The sequence below is a fragment of the Citrus sinensis genome, chromosome 3 (genome assembly GCF_022201045.2).
Source record: "Citrus sinensis cultivar Valencia sweet orange chromosome 3, DVS_A1.0, whole genome shotgun sequence".
Classification (NCBI taxonomy): domain Eukaryota; kingdom Viridiplantae; phylum Streptophyta; class Magnoliopsida; order Sapindales; family Rutaceae; genus Citrus; species Citrus sinensis.
The window spans coordinates 41,224,536-41,243,978 of NC_068558.1; the positions used below are offsets into that span (position 1 = coordinate 41,224,536).

Sequence of the window (19,443 nt, forward strand, 5' to 3'; positions counted from 1 at the left end):
TCCGATCTCATTGGTACAACCATATCGGCTTTTATGCCTCCAATTTTATTATAATTATGTAACTAAGAGTTCTTGAGAGAAAAATGTCCCCAAGTTAACTAAATAAGTGAGCTTTTTAAAATAATAGTACTAATAATAATAATAATAGGGCATCTACTACTAAATTTTTAAGATTGAGGCTTCAAATTTTTCAGTGTGTTGCGTTAGTAGTAGTGTTGGGTATAGCTGCCAAACATTTCTCCAATTTAATAAAATTAAAGACAACAAAAAATAAAATAATCTAAATCTAAATGTATCAACTTGTGTAAGGGTTTGCTTGTTGTCTGGGACTTGTGACGTGGCTGCCACGTTGTGACATCTTCTTCTCAGAGTGGTTGAGGGGTTTGAAAGGGATAATTTAATGGGAGTCTCTAAGTTACATTTAATGTAACATACAGAACTCATCTCAACCACATAAATTACGGGTCCCATAATTTTATGTGGTTGAGATGAATTGTGTAAGTTACATTGAATGTAACTTAGCACTTGTCTAATTTAATTGATTTAAAAACTTAAGTTGGAGTGGGTGAATGTGAAATTGAATGGCCGAGAATCATGTGCAACCACAATGATAACAAACACCGCATCTTCTTGTTCAAAACTTTTGGTTACTCAAAAAGTTGAAATTGTATAACTCACCCCCCCACAAAAAAAAAAAAAAAAAGATCTATAATACATGCTACAATACTATGACCCAATCTATGTACTCAAGTCCCAACTGACGCGGTAATTCATATATAATTGAGACATTGTATTAAATGTAAGGATTTTATTAAATTATAATTAATGAAATTTATCGTCTTTATAAGATAGTAGTGAATTTCACTAGCATGTCACAAATTTTTACATGTTTTATCATGGTTGTAAGTTATATTGAATGTATCTTAACAAAATCTTAAATATAAATATTTAATGTGATTAGAGAATAGTCAACTTTAGAATTACAAATGAATTACTACGTCAGTTAAAACTTAAAAAATAAAATTCTTAATATTATTCTAACATGTATAATCTACTCACCAAACAAAACAAAACAAAACAAAAAAATCATTACAACAAAAAAAAAGCATTTAGCTTAAGTCGCTTTCTTAAACTGAGGTTCATTCACAAACAAAAAGTATCCAACGTCAAAACTATAAAAAGCCATTAATAATGTGATGTGGATTTTCGCCCTCTTATATGCACAACGTTGTTGAACTTGTGGCGTATAGTTTGTAGATACAAGTTTACTATTTTATTAAATATACTTATTTACATGATTTTCAAAAAAAAAAAAATTGTTTGATTGATTAATAAGAAACAGTCATGTAGGTTCTTCATAAGTTTCACTAATTTTTATTTGGCAATAGGGATAAATGTTCTGTTTATGTGTGAGGGTGTATCATACGTTACATGTAAGATATGGAGATCATTTTTATTTTGAAATAAATATTTATACCTCTGTGGGACCCATTTGACATACCCAATTGAATGTTCTTTTTATGGACCTCTCTAAGTTACAATTAACGTAACATACAGTTCTTGATATGACTAGTTGGCCACTAAGCAAATGGCAGGTGAACATCACAATAATAAAATCAAACTGGTTTAACCGGTTGAAGGCCGGTCACCAAAAAAAGTCAATGGAGGAGACACTCTTCTACTGTTCTACAGCTAGTTCTGACAAACGTAACGGCATCGTTTTAACCCTCAAATTAAAGACACACCATGCTCGTTAAGGAAAAAGAGTTCCACTGAGTTAGAATCCTGATTTCACCTACGACTCAGTCCCTCCCGTTGAGTTAGAATCCCGATTTTGCAAGCTCAAATCTTTTCCTGCTACTGCTAAACCCAAAACCCACATCAATGATAATCATCATCATCACATTGAAAAATGTACACAATCTCTTCATCATCATCATTCAAATCCAACTTCAAAGTATGTGTTTTTACTTGATTCCAAACAAAACCCAGGGGAGAAACCCGACTTGGAGACTGCAAAATCAAATTCTAATTGTGATTCTTCTCCTCCCTTGGCCATTTTCTTGGAGTCCAAATAGAACCCGGCTCGAGAAATTGATTGTAAAGAAAATTTCAGATATGGGTCTGTTTCTGCTTCTATTCTTGTTGTTGTTTCCTTGAAATCGAAGTTGAAGTCGAAATCCAAGTCATTTTCTTCGCCATTGAGTTCTCCAAGTTCATGGATGGATTCGCGTTCTTCTCCGTCGTCTCCGCCGCAGAGAAAGGACTGTTTTTAGCGTTCTCCAAAGAGTACTTCAAAGAAAAAGAGAAGGGAAAGTCCAATTCTTGGTGATGATCCTGTTGGATTTGAGTACTTGTTTTTGTTAAAGAGCAGGAAAAGATACTGCATAAGGCAAAGAAGGAGCAACAGAAGGTTAATCGAGAGGCCAAGAAGATTGTCAAATGGGCAAACCAATTCAGCTGGTTTCCCTCTATTACAAATTTTGGAAAAATTAAACATCAGCCGTTAGATTAGATCTTAACACTTTGAGCGGACAAGATTTTCCAAATTGTATGTTACGTTAAACGTAACTTAGGGATTGCCTCTTTTTATTAGTCAGTCTCGCCACCCCGGGCACTGAGTTAGGGAGACTTGACCCAAACGCGAGTCTTTCTCGTGACGTTCATTCATGTGGATAATGTTTAACATTAGTGCAAGATTGTAAGTCTAGGTCAATTGACAAATTAATTTTTCAAAGAGTAGTGCTATTAACACCCCTTCTTTATTCTTATAACACCCTATTTCTCGAGGTAATTACATTTAAAGATAAAAATATAATTTTAATTTTAAACACATCTATTCTTTGAGAAATTCTAAAATACATTAGAGATACCATATCAATTATATAACAAGCAACTCATATTATGACATGTATGTATTTATTTTAAAATTTTATCATATAAATTGTGATTATATTAAAACCCAAATACACGTATTATACATGCATTAATTGACTGTATTACCTTTGTTGTATTCTACAATTTATTCTATATTTTTTTTTCTTCATACTCATTAACAAACCCACGCATTATATCGTTTGTTTTCTTTTCAAACTCTTTGAATATATCAACAAATCATTTATTTATGTTTTTTCCACTTGTCAATCTTCATCTATCTAATGATTTAAGTTGAAATAATCTTTCTTTCCTTTAGAAATTAAATTTTCTCTCTCTTTCTCTCTCTTTTTGAAACTTTTAAATTAAGATATAAATATGTTTATTTTAAATCAACAATTAGCATTATAAGAGTTATCACCTAGAAATTTTTTTTGTGTGTGGAGGGTTGATCAACAACACCGGAAAAGAAAACTAAAAAAAGTAAAGACTTCATTTGTTTTACGAGAGAGACAACTTGAACAAAAAATGAACAATAGATGAGACTTAGGACAAAAAGGGTATTTTTGATATTAAAATAACTACAACTGAAAACGGGGGGTTTCCAAAGGGTGTGAGAAGCTGCACTCCTTTATAAATTCAGGCCTCCCTCCTAACTTGAATATTTCACTATTTGGGCCAGAGTGTTGATTAATCAAGCCCATGGGCCCAAAATGAAAAATTTCTTGAAGCACACTAGTTGTAATATTTTTCTCTTCTCCAGTCTGCACCCTCTTCAGTAGTCATCAGTATCAACACCAGCCGTCGGTCCTTACTTTTGCCTCCGGTAATATGCTTGTTGCTGTTTTTGTTTATTTATTTATTTTTATTTTTGTATATGCTAAAACCCTATTGGACTCCTTTAACATTCAATTATAACCGCTTTTGTTTTAAGGAGAACGAAAAAAAAGACTAAAAAAAATTTAATAACTTTTCTGGAGTTTTTTTTTTTTTCGGTTATTAACAAATATGGAGAATTTGTTCATTTATAATTTTTTTTTTTTACATTTAGTTTCTTTATTATTTGAGTAAGTTGTGTTTTTGTGCTGTTACGTTCTGAATGTTAGTTTTTTAAGTTCATCTAAAACCCTTAAACCCTATTTTGTTTTTCTTTTTTTTTTTCAATGAAAATTTCAATTAATTGTTTGGTATTTTAGGTTATTCAATAGCATAAAGGGTACTGGAATGGCCTGTTTTCGAAGCGCAAAGCATCCATTTAGGATTTTCTTCTACAACAGACTCAGTGCTGCCACAAACAGTAAATATGGATACTCTACTTGTGCAAGCAAAGGGACTCCGGTTTATCAAGCTAGGCAGATCAAGGACTTATTCTCATTCAAATACCTGAACCCAAAATCCTCTTTTGCTTTAATTTCAAGAAACTTCAGTGATCAAGCTCCTGCGGCTACGGAGCAAGTGAATCTCATTAAGCAGTTAAGGGAACAAACAAGTGCTCCAATGAAGGATGTCAAGTTGGCTCTTGTTGATTGCGATTGGGATATTGGTAATAATTAAACCATTCTTCCTTTTGTTTTCATGGGCTGGTTTGTGTCCGAGTTTTGACTTTGATGATGTTATGATCCTGTGCAGAGGCTGCACTGAAGGAATTGAGGAAACGAGGGAAAGTTCTGGCGTCAAAGAAGTCGTCTCGAACTGCCACTGAGGGCTTACTTGCTTTAGCGCAGAATGAGAGCAAGGCTGCTGTTATTGAGCTTAATTGTGAGACCGATTTTGTTTCCAGGAATGAGATATTTCAGTACTTGGTTAGTGTTACCATTTTTATTTTCTTCACCTTTTCATTTCAATCGGCACTTCTCTTTTCCTGTCATTCATTTTCTGAGATCATACTTCATCCATTTTTCTGTTTTTTTACCCCCTGCAGGCCTTAGCTTTGGCAAAGCAAGCTTTGGTGGCTGAGAATGTTTCACAGCCAGGATCTGGGCTCTTTCCTGTTGGTCCTGAGTATTTGGAGGTGAGAAGTTAATGTATTTAATCCGATTGTGTTATTGTTGGTGGCTATTCATTTTTCTCTAATTTGTGGAGAACAGGTTATTCCATATCTTTTGGTATCAATTTTTGCTGTTTTATCATGAGCATTGACATTTGAAGGACCTTATCTGGAGCTGTTAACTGGGTCTACCTCAGAGTCTCAATAAAAATTCACAATTTCATTTTTATTTCTGGATTCAGATGCCTTTTTACATGGTTCAAATTGAATTCAAGATTGCAATCTAAGTCAATTGTTCTTATTTGACTGCCAGGGCTTGAAGTTGAATCTTGATCATCCAAAAATAGGTGGAGAAACAACTGTCCAGAATGCAATTACTGAAGTAGCTGCAATTATGGGGGAGAATGTAAAACTTAGGAGGGGTTTTTTACTATCTGCATCTTCACCTGGGGTTGTTTCTACCTACCTCCACACAAGCCCTCAATCAGGTATTTTGCTTAAACTTCTTTAATCCCTTTCTTCATGGTTAATGTACTTGCATTCATATTTGAAATGATTTAGGCCTTACAATACTATATAACCCACATTTTTAGATACTATCTTTAAGCTAAGTTGCCTACATTTTGCTGGTCGCCATTAATTGTTTGATGTGGATGTAGGTTTGGGTCGTATTGCTGGACTTCTATCTCTTGAAGTAGAGGACGGAAGTTCATCATTCGATCCATTAAAGCGTGTAGGATCAGAATTGGCAATGCATATAGTTGCTCAAAAGCCATTATTCTTGACAAAGGAGCTTGTTTCTGCTGATGCATTAGAGAATGAACGTGAAATTCTTAAATCTCAGGTATTTGGAAATCCATTGGAGGTTCTGCCTATGTTGTGTTATTGAACATTGGAGCTTTCTTCCCTAATATCTACAATCCATTTGTTTCCTTGATATCTGTCCCTTATAGTTACACTAAGCTTATAAGCCATCTTAGTATCTGTTCACCTTTGGACGAAGTAATGGAGGAATAATATCGAGCATCAATTGGGGTTATTTTTTGTTGCTTCAAGGAAATACTTGGTGCTTGCTTCTAATTGCTAAACAATCCAGGATATGCACCCATTAAGTGCGCATAGTTGAAATGAGATAATGATATGGACAATGGCAAGTTAGTAAACAGGTATTTGTTCTTTTTGTAATGGATAGAAATTTTTTTTGTTATGGTTAGAGTTGGAATAGATTGAGGAGAGAATGAGGAAATCACTTATTCTAAATCCCATGAAAAGGGGTGGGTAGGGAGGTTGAGGAAGCATTTATGGCGGCCTCTTTTCCAACAAAGATTGACAATGTCAATCCAGAATGATATCGGATTAGAATAATGGAAAATGTTGATTCAATAAATGTTACTGACTTCAAAGGAGACGGGCTGGGAAAAATTGTTTGTATACTGGTTTCATGTAATAGTTTAGTGTAGTCATGTAAGCTTCTTCTTGGCAGTGTATATTCTTCTCTCTCATACATAATCAAATTACTTGCTAAATAAATTCATTTTGTGTTCCAAAATTTTAAATTATGGCCTTGTCTTTGTTTGTCAGGCAGAGAGTACAGGGAAGTCTCCAATGGCGATAGAAAAAATGGTGGAAGGCCGTTTGCGTAAATACTATGAAGAAGTTGTTCTGATGGAACAGAAATTTGTCATGAACGATACTCTAAATATAAAGGTATGTGCAGGTCATCTTGTTATATTTTAGATTCCATTAGTAAATGTGCAGGTTATCTTGTTATATTTTAGACTCCGTTGTAATCATATCCATTGTCCAATCGAAATTGTCTGTTGTTTGGTATTTCATTGTGTCAGTAGTAATATGTTGAGGGTCTGATCTTTCAATTAGCATAATCCACCTTGAACTTTGTTTTTTGGGCGGTCTTCTGCTTTCGTTCAACCCTTGCGCAATTGTGTCAGGCACTGTAATGCACACTCTTGGTCTCTGCGTGTTTGGCTGCAAGGATGCAGGCCATGGTCACGTGTATGCATACATGTTGGTTGTTTAGGAAATACACATATAAGTTGATTGCATTCGTGTAGGATTTATGAAATGTGGTTGTTGATTAATATTTTTGCTATGTTCTGTAGACAATTCTGAATAATCTCTCCAAGGAAGTGGGCTCACCTGTGAAGATTGGGAGCTTTTTTAGAATGGAAGTTGGAGAGGGAATCCGGAGGTAGAGTTAACTTGTTGGTTTTTCCTTCCTTCCTCAGATGTTTTTTGGTAGGTAAATTGTCTGGCATTAAAAAGACTTAAAAACAGTGGCTTGCTCTCCCTGCCCCTTAAACTAACCAAACTAGTCATTCCTTGACTTTAGCACAATTTTTAAGGTTTTTCCAGCAAGGAAGCTGGCATCTTTTTGGTTACTGTAAGTCCGAGAGTGCGATGATATAGTACACATATAATTGATATGGTGTCAATATGTACTGTTTATCGATTTTGTTGTTTCGACAATGCTTTATATTAGTGACTGAGGTGTGTTTTCTGTGATAGGGTGGCAATATCTATGTAAATATTTAAAGTCCTTTTCTAGGTCATTTTAAGAGTGACTGTTCCCACACATTTTTAGCAAGCTTGCTGGTGTATGATATGCATGTATCTGATATTGGTGGGATTCATCAGTTTTGTTTCTATAACCCTACAACACTAAGTTACAAGTGAGGTCTGATAATAAATTTATTTTGTTTTGTAAATTATCCTCTTTGAGGCATTGTTTACTTTCAACTTGTACCAAATACAGCATCCATCTTATGTTTGTCCCATACCACCCTTAATTTGCAGGGTAGAAGCATCAAATACTGATGAAACTGTAGCTCAGGCGGCATAATCACTGGCTCTTTGTTCGGTAAACATATAAAGGTAGAGGTTTGTCTAAAGTTTTGTTCTAGGAAGAACCAAAACTGAAGCATTTTTGTAACTTCAATGATTCTATAGAGTCTTATGGTTATGAAATGTTTTTATTTTTCCCTTATTTAATTGACATATGTATTTTCGAAACCAATAATAAGGTATTTTCGAATTACCCTTTGTAGTTAGTTTTGCTTAAGAATTACAGGTACTAAGGTCATAGTTTTTCCTGTACTTGAGTCCTGTGCTGGCATAGGTGGTGGAATCCTTTTACCTCACAATATCTCGTGGTTGACAGACTTGATTGAAGTTTTTGGTATGGACCATCTCCTATAGAAGACCTTAAACAAAAGTAACCCAAGATTGCCAACATTGCCATTCTTCCATCCTTCAGTTATTTCAGCTTCAAATCCTTCGTTGGGATGAGGCTTTCCTTCCCAAGAATCTCGGCCTCTCGGGTGCAATGGCTCCGGCTGCTCCGAACATGGCGAAAGATCGATAATGATCTCACCGGAGGCAAGCCTTTTAGGCTCATATGAACACATTTTAAATCTTTCCTTTGTTATAGTTTTGAAAGAGAAGGAAAAGAAATCACACATTTTAATTACATCCACATGATCTATTTGAGCATGTACTTCTTGTTGGAAAAATACAAATAACCAACATAAACTCTCAATCAAAGGAAAAAGGAGCAACATCTTGGAGGATATTTCAACAACTTCAATTATCCTAGAGAAATTTATTTTTTTATTTTTTTAATTTTTTAATTTTTTAATTATTACAATATGGGGGTATGTGATCAAAAATATGTGAACTAATGCATACATATTTTTAGTTAGTTGAAGGTATGCTCTAAGAATAAATTTGAGAAAAAAGTTTTGTGAAAGCTTGAACCCACATTCTCAATATAGTTGAGAGATAAAAGTTATCACTCGACAATAAAGCCTATTGGTATCTCCTTATTTTATGAACAGGACTTTTCACACCAATCAAAATTCCAAAACACCTTTTTAATTGAAATTATTTAAATAAGTAAAAAAATTAATATATATTTTATTTTAAATGGAAATTCAATTAAAACGAAAGTTTTGTTGAAAATGTTTTTTACACCCATCCTATTTCATTATATAATATTTATATTTAAAATATTCAATTAAAACCTTAAACGATTAAATTTTTTTTTACACCCATCCTATTTCATAATATAATATTTATATTTTAATTTTTTAATTGAAAAATATTTATTTTTTGAGAAATTAAGATTTTGGAGATAGTAACTATATAATAAGAATAAAATAATTTAAGATTTTATTTGTTTTATAAATAAAAACTTGAGAGAAATATTCTTTTCTTAGAGTGAAATTTTATGAAAAAAGGGTTTATTTTAATAAATGGTTAATATTTTATAAATTAAACTGAAGTATTTTAAGAAATAAAATTTAGAAGGAGAGTTATAAAATTTTTAGAGGGGGTGTTAAAGGCTCCACTCCTACTTTATTTCCACAAAAGCCCAATCCAACACTAATCTTTCCTTCTCTAAAACTATAGGCAATATAGCAAACTTCAACCTCCATAAACTACCAAAAATTCCCCAACTAAAAATTGAGATGGTGACTCTTGGGAGTCCTTCACTTCAAAGCAAGGAACCCTCCAAACTGTAAAAAGATCCAAAGATCTAAATCTAAATCTAAATCAACTCCACCACAAACTTCCCTAATGCCATTATTATTTTTATTATTTTTTGGTATAACCTCCTTCTCACTCAACCCAAAGGCTAAAACTCTCTTCACTTTTAACCACTTAAGCTACCTCCAGCCTTTCAACTTCTCTCAAATTGTTTCCTTAAGAAAATGGGGATCAAATTTTTTGTGACTTTGTTCATGTTAACTTCAGTCTTCTTATGCTTTGTTTACATTTCAACCCCAGCAAAACGATTCACTTCCTTGTACAAATTCAACCCAATCATCATGACCTCGAACAAAATCACACTCAAATCCAACAACAACTCCTCATATCCAGTAACATTTGCATACCTGCTTTCAGCATCAAAAGGTGACACAATCAAGCTGAAGAGAGCCTTGCTTGCTCTTTACCATCCTGGAAACCACTATCTTATTCACATGGACAGAGAAGCCCCAGAGAAAGAGCAGAAAGAGATTGCTGAGTTTGTGGCAAATGAACCTGTTTTCAGAATGGTGAATAATGTTTATATCGTCGGCAAACCAAATTTGGTCACTTATAGAGGCCCCACTATGCTCGCTACAACTCTCCATGCAATTGCCATGCTTTCGAGGTGCTGCAAATGGGATTGGTTTATTAATCTTAGTGCTTCTGATTATCCCTTGGTAACTCAAGATGGTATGGTGAGTGGCCTTAAGTTCTTTTTTCAGCTTCTTAGCGTATAGTATTATCGTCGTCGTCGTCGTCGTCGTCAATATTATTATTATTATTATTATTGCTTAATTTTGTGACATATAATTTCTGGGGTTTTCAGATCTGATTGAAGCATTTTCTGACTTGCCAAGAGATCTCAATTTCATACAGCATAGCAGTCACTTGGGTTGGAAAATGTAAGTGTACTCAAGATTTTATTATTATTATTATTATTATTATTATTATTATTTTACTAATGGGTTTTTTCTATTTGTTTTCTTAAAAAATATATATATATATTAAATGTTGTTAAAATTTTCAGGAATAAGAGAGCAAAGCCAATAATAATAGACCCAGGGCTTTATAGCCTCAACAAATCAGAGATCTGGTGGGTGATTAAACAAAGGAGTATTCCTTCTGCTTTCAAGCTCTATACAGGTTTTACAACTTTCCCCAATATTCTTCTTTATATAATTTTTTTTCCTTTCACTGTCTCAAATAAAAAGATGGCCATATATATATCATCTTCACATGATTCCATACACACTAAGCTTCAACACTTTATTATTTTAGATAAAAAAAAAAAGAGAGATTTTTAACTTATCACTTTTGCATGTGAACTTCTGAACAAGTGAAGAAGACACGCACCCAAAGGAACACGGTACATGTTCTTTTAAAGCTCTTGAAGTGGAATAAATTATATTTTTCGGTGGGGTATTTTGGACAGGGGACCCTGTGTTCAACATAGTTGATATCTTCTTGTGTTTCCAAATTTTTATTCATTACATTTTTGAACAACCAAATTGTCTTTTTCCTTGCGGCACCAGCTGCCATCAACAAGTCCTTCTCAACTTTTGTTTATATATTCCGGCTAAAAAGTATTTTCCTTTTTTTTTTTTTTTAATTTTCCTGGGGACACACTTATAAGCTTCTGACACTAGGAAAAATACATTATTTTCTGTAATTTTCTACTTATGGACATCATAATCATTATTTTGCTTGAGAGATGGTTGAGTGCGACCCTACACCTAATTGAAGCCAACATTGAGCAACTCTTTTGTAAGTTAGTAGTGTACTTGAAAAAAGAAAGAACGGTGTCACTGAGAAGCAAGGTCAATTCATCACTTATGATAAATTATTAGTTTCTTTAATATACCAAATCGATCTTAATACATTTTAAGGTTCCCAAAGCTTATTATTTATCATTAATACAGAAGGGGTGATAGTTTTTTATTAAACACTTTTTAACCTGAATGGTTGTTCTAATGATTAGCCGCGAGCGTGGGATAAGTTATCAGCTTAGATGTTTAGAGACATATGCTTTTACTAATAATCATAAAACACTACTTTCTAGTGATGCAAAGTAGTATACAGTGGAGATTAAAAAAAAAAAAACTAACCAAATAAGATGTGTAATTTTGAACGAAGTCCAAAATGAAGCATTAATGTATTTTGTAGGTAATGTTTAGAAAATGGAGCATGTTAAACGTCCTTTTCATTCCCTTGTTTTCTATATATTTTTGCATGCCATATTTTAACCATCTCTTGGTAGGTAGCTGGTGGTTGTGAGCTGTAAATGATGCTATGTGTTTGACAATCTAATCAACCTAACTATGTCGGCCCGACCATTTAATAAATTTAAGTTTGTGTGAAAGGAATTTAACATTAGGATTTGAGAAGCCATATATGCTCACATGATGTTAGATAATGAACTGTGTGGTTTCAATCAAATTGGTAACAAAGGGGAAACAAAAGGTATTCAAAATTATATTAACAAAAGAACGACCTTTGAAATTGTTGAGCATCAGAATAACAAAATCCATAGACCCACTTTAAGTTCTTTTTCTTCTTGTTCCTTCTTTAATGGTTAAAAAGTTTGTCATTTATTTAAAGCTTCACTTAAACCATTTACTAACTAGCCTTCAAGAAAGAGCAAAAGGATTTAGGAACCCCTGCAAAATCTCAGATTTTGCACATGCCAAAGGTTGTTATGCCGACGTGGTTCCACGTGATTTCTTTCTCTTATGGGGCATTCTAGATTTTACAAAAGAAAGACAGCACTCACTTCTTAATTGTTTATGAAAGCCAGATGCGGAGCTGGGAGAGGCAACTAATTTGGAAGGCAAAATTAATTACCTTGTATTAAAAATCCGTTTGTTACGTACAAATAATTACATTAAAGTTCACATGCATCCGTTTTTTCACCGAGAAGAACAGCATTTGCATTTTGTGTTGATTTCACGATCCAAAAATAATGTTATATTTCTGATCAATCTGCAGGTTCAGCTTGGACAATATTATCAAGACCATTTGCTGAGTACTGCATAATGGGTTGGGACAATTTGCCCAGGTCTCTCCTCCTGTACTACACGAACTTTGTATCTTCTCCAGAAGGATATTTCCAGACAGTTATCTGCAACTCTGAGGACTACAAAAACACCACGGCGAACCATGACCTTCATTACATTACTTGGGATACGCCTCCGAAGCAGCATCCCAGGTCACTCGGGCTCAAAGATTTCCGAAGAATGGTCCTGAGCAGCCGCCCGTTTGCCAGAAAGTTCAAGCAGAACAGCCCAGTTCTTGACAAAATTGATCGCGATCTCCTGAAGAGGCACCGGAGGAGATACACCAACGGGGGTTGGTGTTCTGAGAGCGAAAGAGATCAGGCATGCTCCGGTTTCCAAAGTGAGAATTATGGTGTTCTGAGACCTGGTCCGGGGTCTAGGAGGTTGAAAAATTTGCTAACAAAGCTTATTTCAGCTAGGAATTTTACGAAGAGGCAGTGTAGATAAATTAAATTCGTTAATTTTTTTTTAAAAAATAAATCCCACACATGTATTGTCATAATTGGTTTGGAATCAGTAATGACTGTTAAAAATGTGAATGGAAGGCGATATGAATGCATTGATATTAATTTTATTTGATCTATTGACGGTAATATTGCATATTAATTGTTGAGAGACGAAAGGTGAGAGACGACGAAGAATGTCTGCAAGTGGGATATTTCTTGAAAAATATTTTATGAATTTATTTCAAAGAACTTCCAAAACATGTTTAACTTGTTTTCTCAATTATAACTATCAAGTGGACTCTGTTTTACATGTTTTACAATTCATATTTTATAAACTGGCCACCGAACATGTATCAAATTAAAATTTTGAAACAAAAAAATGAAAATAGGTGTTATAAAACAATACCGAACGGGCTTGGTCTTCAGCTCCCGATTTCTTGTGATTCAATTATGCTAGTTCGTCCGTTCCTCTTAATATTGATATTGATATTAATATTACTTTGATCCATTAAATGATAATATTGGATATTAATTGCTGAGAGGTTTTTAGAGTGATAAAAAGTCATTTGAGACACGAGACATGAGGAAGAATGCGAGATGAAAGTTGAGAGATGACCCAAGAAGAAGTTGGTGAGGGAGGAAAGAAAGTAGAAAGTGAAATTATTTCTTGGAAAGTATTTTATGAATTTATTTTTTTTAAAAGTATTTTATAATATTTATTTCGAAGAATACCAAAACATGTTTAATTTGTTTTCTCAATTACAACTATTAAGTACTGGACTCTGGTTTGCATATTTTACAATTCATATTTCAAGAACTACCCACTGAATCACATTAAAATTTTAATGAAAACAGGTGTTTTAAAAGAAATACCGAAGAGGCTTATTAATCTTCAGCTCCCGATTTCTTGCAATTCAATTATGCTAGTTCGTCCGCTCCACTCAACGGTCACATTCCCCATTTGTGTTATCAATAAACACTTTTACTTTTAAAATGCATGTAACGAGAAAAAAAGTTCAATACCCCACGGACAACAATCACCAACGGTCACTTTTTCCACTTTGTTCCAATTTCAAGAAGATCTTTTTGAACCTCTCTATTATTCTTTCATTAACCCAAAAAAGAATCCCATTACTTAAACATTAAGACAATATTTATATTAAAATAACCCCCCCCCAAAATAAAAAAGAAATCCATCACATAACCTAATTAACTGTGCCACCAGCCGTGAGTTTTAGAGAATTTGATCAGAAAGAGACGGCAGTCGCCGTACAAAGTTGACGGGAACAGACGGCATGTCGCCTCGAAACCTCGGATGACGCAAGTAATAAAATCCATAACCGAGGACGAACAGCTTAAACGGCACCGCATAAAACACCAAAGAAGCTACTAAGCAAAGCACCACAAAAATCCACGTGGCTCGTGGGTCCCTCCAGTTAAACAATGCCTCCAATCTCTCCCCTTGTGCTGCCACGTCACCTAATAAGGTCTGGGCCCTCCCTGCCAATGCCCTTAACCGGTCGTATCGGATACGGACTACTTCGGAGGGCCGTGATGTGGGGAACCCATCGAATTCCTCATCAAGCTCATCAGGGCCAACCACGTCTACGTAAGAGAGCCTTGGGTCCATGTTTTGTGGGACCCTTTGGCGGTAACGAAATCTCAACGCTACGACCAAGAAGGCGTACATGAATACGGTGGGGAGCACTAGATGTGGACATAACACGACTGCAACCAGCAGCACGTGCACTAAAATTGTAGTGGGTGTGTGTGCCCACGTGCGTATCCCGTCCAACCAACGCGCCAAAGTTGCCGCACGCGTCAAACAGCCCACGACCCGGAACCAATTAGCCTTGCTTCTCCTCATGCTCCACACGTGTGTGTCTGTATCCAACATGAATTGAACAACTTCCTGTCCCAACGGTGGCTCGGAGCGTGCGAGCCGAGCCGTGACTATACGCATAGCCGTGTGGCGCAGTATGTCTTGTTGAGCTGGACCCAGTGGGCGCACATAATGCATTCTCGGTAGCATTGGTGTTGCATATGCTTGAATCAAGTTTAGCCATGATGAACAAGTAAATCTAACAGCAATCTCAATCTCTCCCATCTTTTTGGCCCCACCTGGCAGCAATACAGTGAGGGAATATGAATTGAGATACACCCGATTTGTGTCAAGCGTCGACAGCCGTACACGTATTTTTCCCACTCTAACATCTTTCCCTGGCTTCCCTGCTTCATCACGCTTGTACCGTCCATTATCAAATACACCAATCGTGAGCACCGTACATGGATCATAGACATCCCAAGTGTACTGTTCATTCCACCGTGGATTAAATCGATCGAGGATCGTACGGGTACGGACCCATTTTGGCCCATACTTGGCCACCACATAAGCATCAGTAGTGCCACGTGTACCATCTTTAGTCTTCACAGGAAGCAGATTAGTGGCACCTCGAATACCCACCTCCAGTAAACCAATAGGAGACTTGGCTAACTGTTTAGCGGCGGCTCGAACATCACTAGTCACGTGAGCAGCCTCATCTAACACGTGGTAGCCACCTTCCAAACAGGCTCGCAGGTGTATCCTCCCTGCGTACGGCCGTGTCTCATCACCAACCAAGTTGAACCATCTTGATTTTGGCTCCGCTCGATCATCAATCCTACGCTCCACTGTTGACATTTGAATTCTGGCATGGCCCACAGAGCACCCATTGGTCACATCCTCAACAGTCACCACCAAAAACGGCTCAAACGGCTCAGCGGCAACAAAAACCAAATCCTCATTCCAAGTCGGGTTAGCGGAGCTGGATGGGGAAAGCCCCACAGAAGTCCGGCCCGTTTTGAAAAGTTGGGCTCCAAGCTGACCTTTGACATAGAGCTCAGGGCTCCTAACCTTAGGCTCGGATCCCGAACCAGGCTGCAAATCTTGGGTTTGGATAACCGTTAATCTCAAATACCAAAGCTTGGGCGAGAGGTACACCTTGGCTCGAGTCTCCGGTATCAACCCACCGGAATTCGATTGCCAGGCCTCCTGAAACGCTTCATCAGCCTGAGTCCCTATCCAAACGGCGAGCATAACGTCATTTCCCGGTAACTTCTCTGATTCCAAACTGTACCACTGTGGAGCTAAAGGACTATCCGGAGGCACCCTCTTGGGTACCTCCTGCAAATCAAACAACACCGTTCCCAAACAATTCTCAGTGCACTCTTCATTTTCTTTCTTCTCCTCGCTCCAAACTGAAACCTCAAGTGAGGTCGAATTCAAGCCTTCTTTATCAAATGCAAAAACCTGGTCCCAGTCTTTATCAGCCTGGCTTTTAGTTTTGATACTATGAGTACCAATCACCAGCTTAGCGTACAACGAGCCGTTAGATACGTTACCGGCTCGCTTAGCTTTGAGCACTCGAACGTACAAAAACGGCATGCGATCAACCAGATCGTAAGCGCTGCGACTCCGATCGCTTGTTAGAGACCGGAGCTCATGCTCGTTAAGGCGAAGCTCTTGAGTTTTTGTCTCCGTTACTGTGGCTTTATCTTTTGCATTGCTCGGTTTATCGCTTTGAGCTAAAGGAGGATTCTGCACCTCAACCGGTGTAGCCGCCACTGCCGCTGCCGCCGGAGGAGCCTCTGCTGGCTTGGGATTTGTATTCTCCTCCGGTGGCTTTTCTTCTTTAGGTTTCTCTTCTTCTTTCTTCCCCTCCACCGTAGCTGGTTTCTCTTCTTTTTTCTCCTCTCCTACAGCTTTCTCCGGTGGCTTATCCGCCACCGCGGCCTCCGGCTTTGTTGCAGGTTCTGCAACAGCAGCAGCTTCCGGCGCGGGCGCCGGTGGATCCTCGTCTATATAATAAACCTTGAGCCCGATTTCTCCTTTAATCTGCGAAAAAACGCTCCTCTTCTCTAAGGGATAGTAAACCGAACTCTCGGATCCAACTTTCGCAAAAGTGCTTCCAGCAATTTTAACTTTTCCGAGAAAAGTGCTTCTCTTGCCAGTCTTCTTATCGTTGTAAAGATTTATCTCCAAGATTTCCGTAGGCATGGACTCCGCGTCGTGAACGAGAAACTCGAGCCTCTCGTCCCACTGCGGGTTGAGATCTCTGAACTTGGTCTTCGTTCTTCTTCTCTGTCCGTCGAAGTCCACTATCACATAGGCACTCGCCGTCCCTTGGCCATCTTTCGGCATCAAGTTCTTCGCGTTGCAGACCTCGACGATCAGCTTTCTATTGCAACTTTCCGCCATTGAGATCGAGATTCAAAGACGTTGAGATTATACAGAACTGATTTCTTGTTAGAGTTTTGAGTTGAGAGAAGGAAAGTGAATGAAAAGAAAGTGATGGCGTGTGTTTTGTCTGAAATGGAGGTAGAGAGGGACCGGTTGGGGAAATTAAAAAGGGCAGTGGGGGAGCGGGACACGTAGGAAGAGCGTGAACACGTGGCGTAATCTTGGGGGGAGAGATTTTTGGATTCGTACGGGGGCAGATAGGCAAGAGTAGCGTGGGTGAACCGGTGAGCAGCGCGCCTGGTGCTGACTCATGACTGCTGAGTGTATTTTTGGATAGCGGGACTTTCTGTAATGGGACCTGGTTTTGTGGTTATTTGCAATATTGCTATTATTCTTAGGATCGATCTAAGTTACGTTTATCGAAACATACAGGCAGTGAAATGAATTCATCGCCCACCAGTTAAATGAATTCGCTCCAAGTTACGTTTATGGATCCCCCTAAGTTACATGCATGTAACTTAGCATTAGCCTACGTTTATTTACACGTGATAATCATGAAAATGACAGGTGCAATCATGAATTCACCGTCCACCAGTTAATACTCGCGGTGAGTTGACTGGAAACCACAACAGCAGTTGCACAAACTTTTTAGCAAAGTAGTGTTATACATTTTAAATTTTTTTATTTTAAAAAATTATTTTAAATGATGTATCATTTATTAATTAATTGATGAGATAATATAATTAATTTATTTAGATATTGTAAATAATTATCAATTATTTAATTAATGACACATCATTTGAGATAATTTTTTGAGATAAAAAATTTAGGATGTGTAGTATTACTCTTTAACAAATCGTCATTTACTTTTTGTCTTTTAATAATTTCCTTTTCTTTTAGAGTTAATTTGGTAAAATACTTTTTTTTAATTCCTCTTCTCACAACTGTTAAAAAGAATCAAAGATATTGGTGTAAAAATTTAAAAAATATATATTAAAAGAACACTGTAACATAATTAACAGTTAGATTATCTTGAACATATTCCAAATAATAAGGATTAAATAAATACTTAAGAATTATAAAGATTAAGGGCTAATTTAGAATTACCTTTATAAGCCTTAATTTTGGAAAGGCAAAAGATAATTTTAGTATTTGGTAAATCTTTTTAAAAGGTAAATCACTCTATTTTACAGCAGATTATAAAAAGCATGGAAAGAGAAATTTTTTCAAAATTTGATTTTGAAACTGGCTTTTATACTTCATATAATTTCATATATGTCATCATATATATTGAAAAAGTTTAAAATTATTCTTACTAATTAAGAAATAAAATCATTAACTTTAAGAATATTATTGTTATTATCAATTATAATGAAACAGAATAACAAATAAAATTAATGATATAAAATATTTATTTTAGTTATATGTAAACAATAAATTTTTTTTATATATACTTATTTATAAATATTTAAATAAAGTTTATTCAATATTGTGTTTAATTCAGTTATTTATATTCTTACAACAATTTAACAAAAAAATTTATCAAACATATACGACAGCTTTAAAAACTTATAGTATTTTTAAAAATAAAATTTACTGAATATTTAATTGATTTTTTTCACAACTAACTATCTTTGTAGTACAAATAACAACAATTATTTTAAAATTATAATATTATCAAATTGGCCCCAACAATAATTACCGATTTTGAAGGGTAATAAGTTGCACAATGATCGTTGGTGTTTGGAGATGTCATTTGGGCAATTGCGTTAAACGAAAAGGGCAATTAACATAACGAGCTCTCAAGTTTAGAATTTTAACACAAACAAAGAGAATATATAGATATTAGAGATCAAGATTCTCATAACATAAAATTCAGTTCAGTTTATTTGGCTGCTGGCTCTCTAAGCAGCTTCATGTAAAAAGAAAGAGGAGGCGCACACAAGTGGCCACTTGCACTTCCCTGCCAAAGTGAACGTTTCTTTGTTCTTGTGCTTCTTTTAGGTCTGGTCTGGTCAGTCTTTACATATATATATATATTTTTTTAAAAAAAATGATTTTAAAAACATGGTTTCCAGATTTGATCATGTTACAATATTAACCACTCGATGTGTGTAAAATTATTTAAAAAATGCGCCATTTACAGTACGGGCACTGAATCCCTGATTAATATCATAATGCTGTCTTATAGTGGATGACTGTATCAAGCAGTATTTATCATATTATAAAAAAAAGAAAAAGATAAAGTCGAATTTACAATGAAAGTTGGTTTTTTTCTTTTTAATTATTTATAAAATTTCCCCATTTATAAAATAA

The 19,443-nt window shown here is 35.7% G+C and overlaps 3 protein-coding genes across 8 annotated transcripts; 2 read left to right on the plus strand and 1 right to left on the minus strand.

Moving 5' to 3' along the window:
* The first annotated feature begins 3,541 nt into the window (after nt 1–3,541).
* Nucleotides 3,542–8,465, plus strand: LOC102617867 (elongation factor Ts, mitochondrial). Of its 5 annotated transcripts, none has more exons than XR_008053545.1 (10): nt 3,542–3,700; nt 4,071–4,417; nt 4,504–4,676; nt 4,796–4,885; nt 5,175–5,349; nt 5,521–5,705; nt 6,443–6,568; nt 6,982–7,117; nt 7,676–7,753; nt 8,040–8,465. XR_008053545.1 is itself a non-coding variant. In XM_052438629.1 (10 exons), exons 2-9 carry the CDS (start codon nt 4,099–4,101, stop codon nt 7,719–7,721), a joined length of 1,203 nt encoding a protein of 400 aa, XP_052294589.1. In that variant the 5' UTR covers nt 3,542–3,700; nt 4,071–4,098; the 3' UTR covers nt 7,722–7,753; nt 7,982–8,465. The 5 variants fall into 5 exon arrangements, 4 of the variants coding, with proteins under 4 accessions (XP_052294589.1, XP_052294588.1, XP_006479191.2 ...); XM_052438629.1 differs by having other exon boundaries at nt 6,982–7,070; nt 7,982–8,465; XM_052438628.1 differs by having other exon boundaries at nt 6,982–7,070.
* An 804-nt stretch (nt 8,466–9,269) lies between these two features.
* On the plus strand, nt 9,270–13,045 carry LOC102618337 (beta-glucuronosyltransferase GlcAT14A). 2 transcript variants are annotated; one of them, XM_052436147.1, is made up of 5 exons: nt 9,270–10,099; nt 10,236–10,311; nt 10,437–10,552; nt 10,752–10,775; nt 12,395–13,045. In XM_052436147.1, the coding sequence occupies exons 1-5, from the start codon at nt 9,592–9,594 to the stop codon at nt 12,907–12,909; spliced, it is 1,239 nt and encodes a 412-aa protein (XP_052292107.1). In that variant the 5' UTR covers nt 9,270–9,591; the 3' UTR covers nt 12,910–13,045. The 2 variants fall into 2 exon arrangements, with proteins under 2 accessions (XP_052292107.1, XP_006479192.2); XM_006479129.4 differs by lacking the exon at nt 10,752–10,775 and having other exon boundaries at nt 9,284–10,099.
* A 759-nt stretch (nt 13,046–13,804) lies between these two features.
* Nucleotides 13,805–17,269, minus strand: LOC102618624 (FT-interacting protein 7). Its single transcript, XM_006479130.4, has one exon. It carries the CDS (start codon nt 17,143–17,145, stop codon nt 14,143–14,145), a length of 3,003 nt encoding a protein of 1,000 aa, XP_006479193.2. The 5' UTR covers nt 17,146–17,269; the 3' UTR covers nt 13,805–14,142.
* Between the last annotated feature and the right edge of the window lie 2,174 nt (nt 17,270–19,443).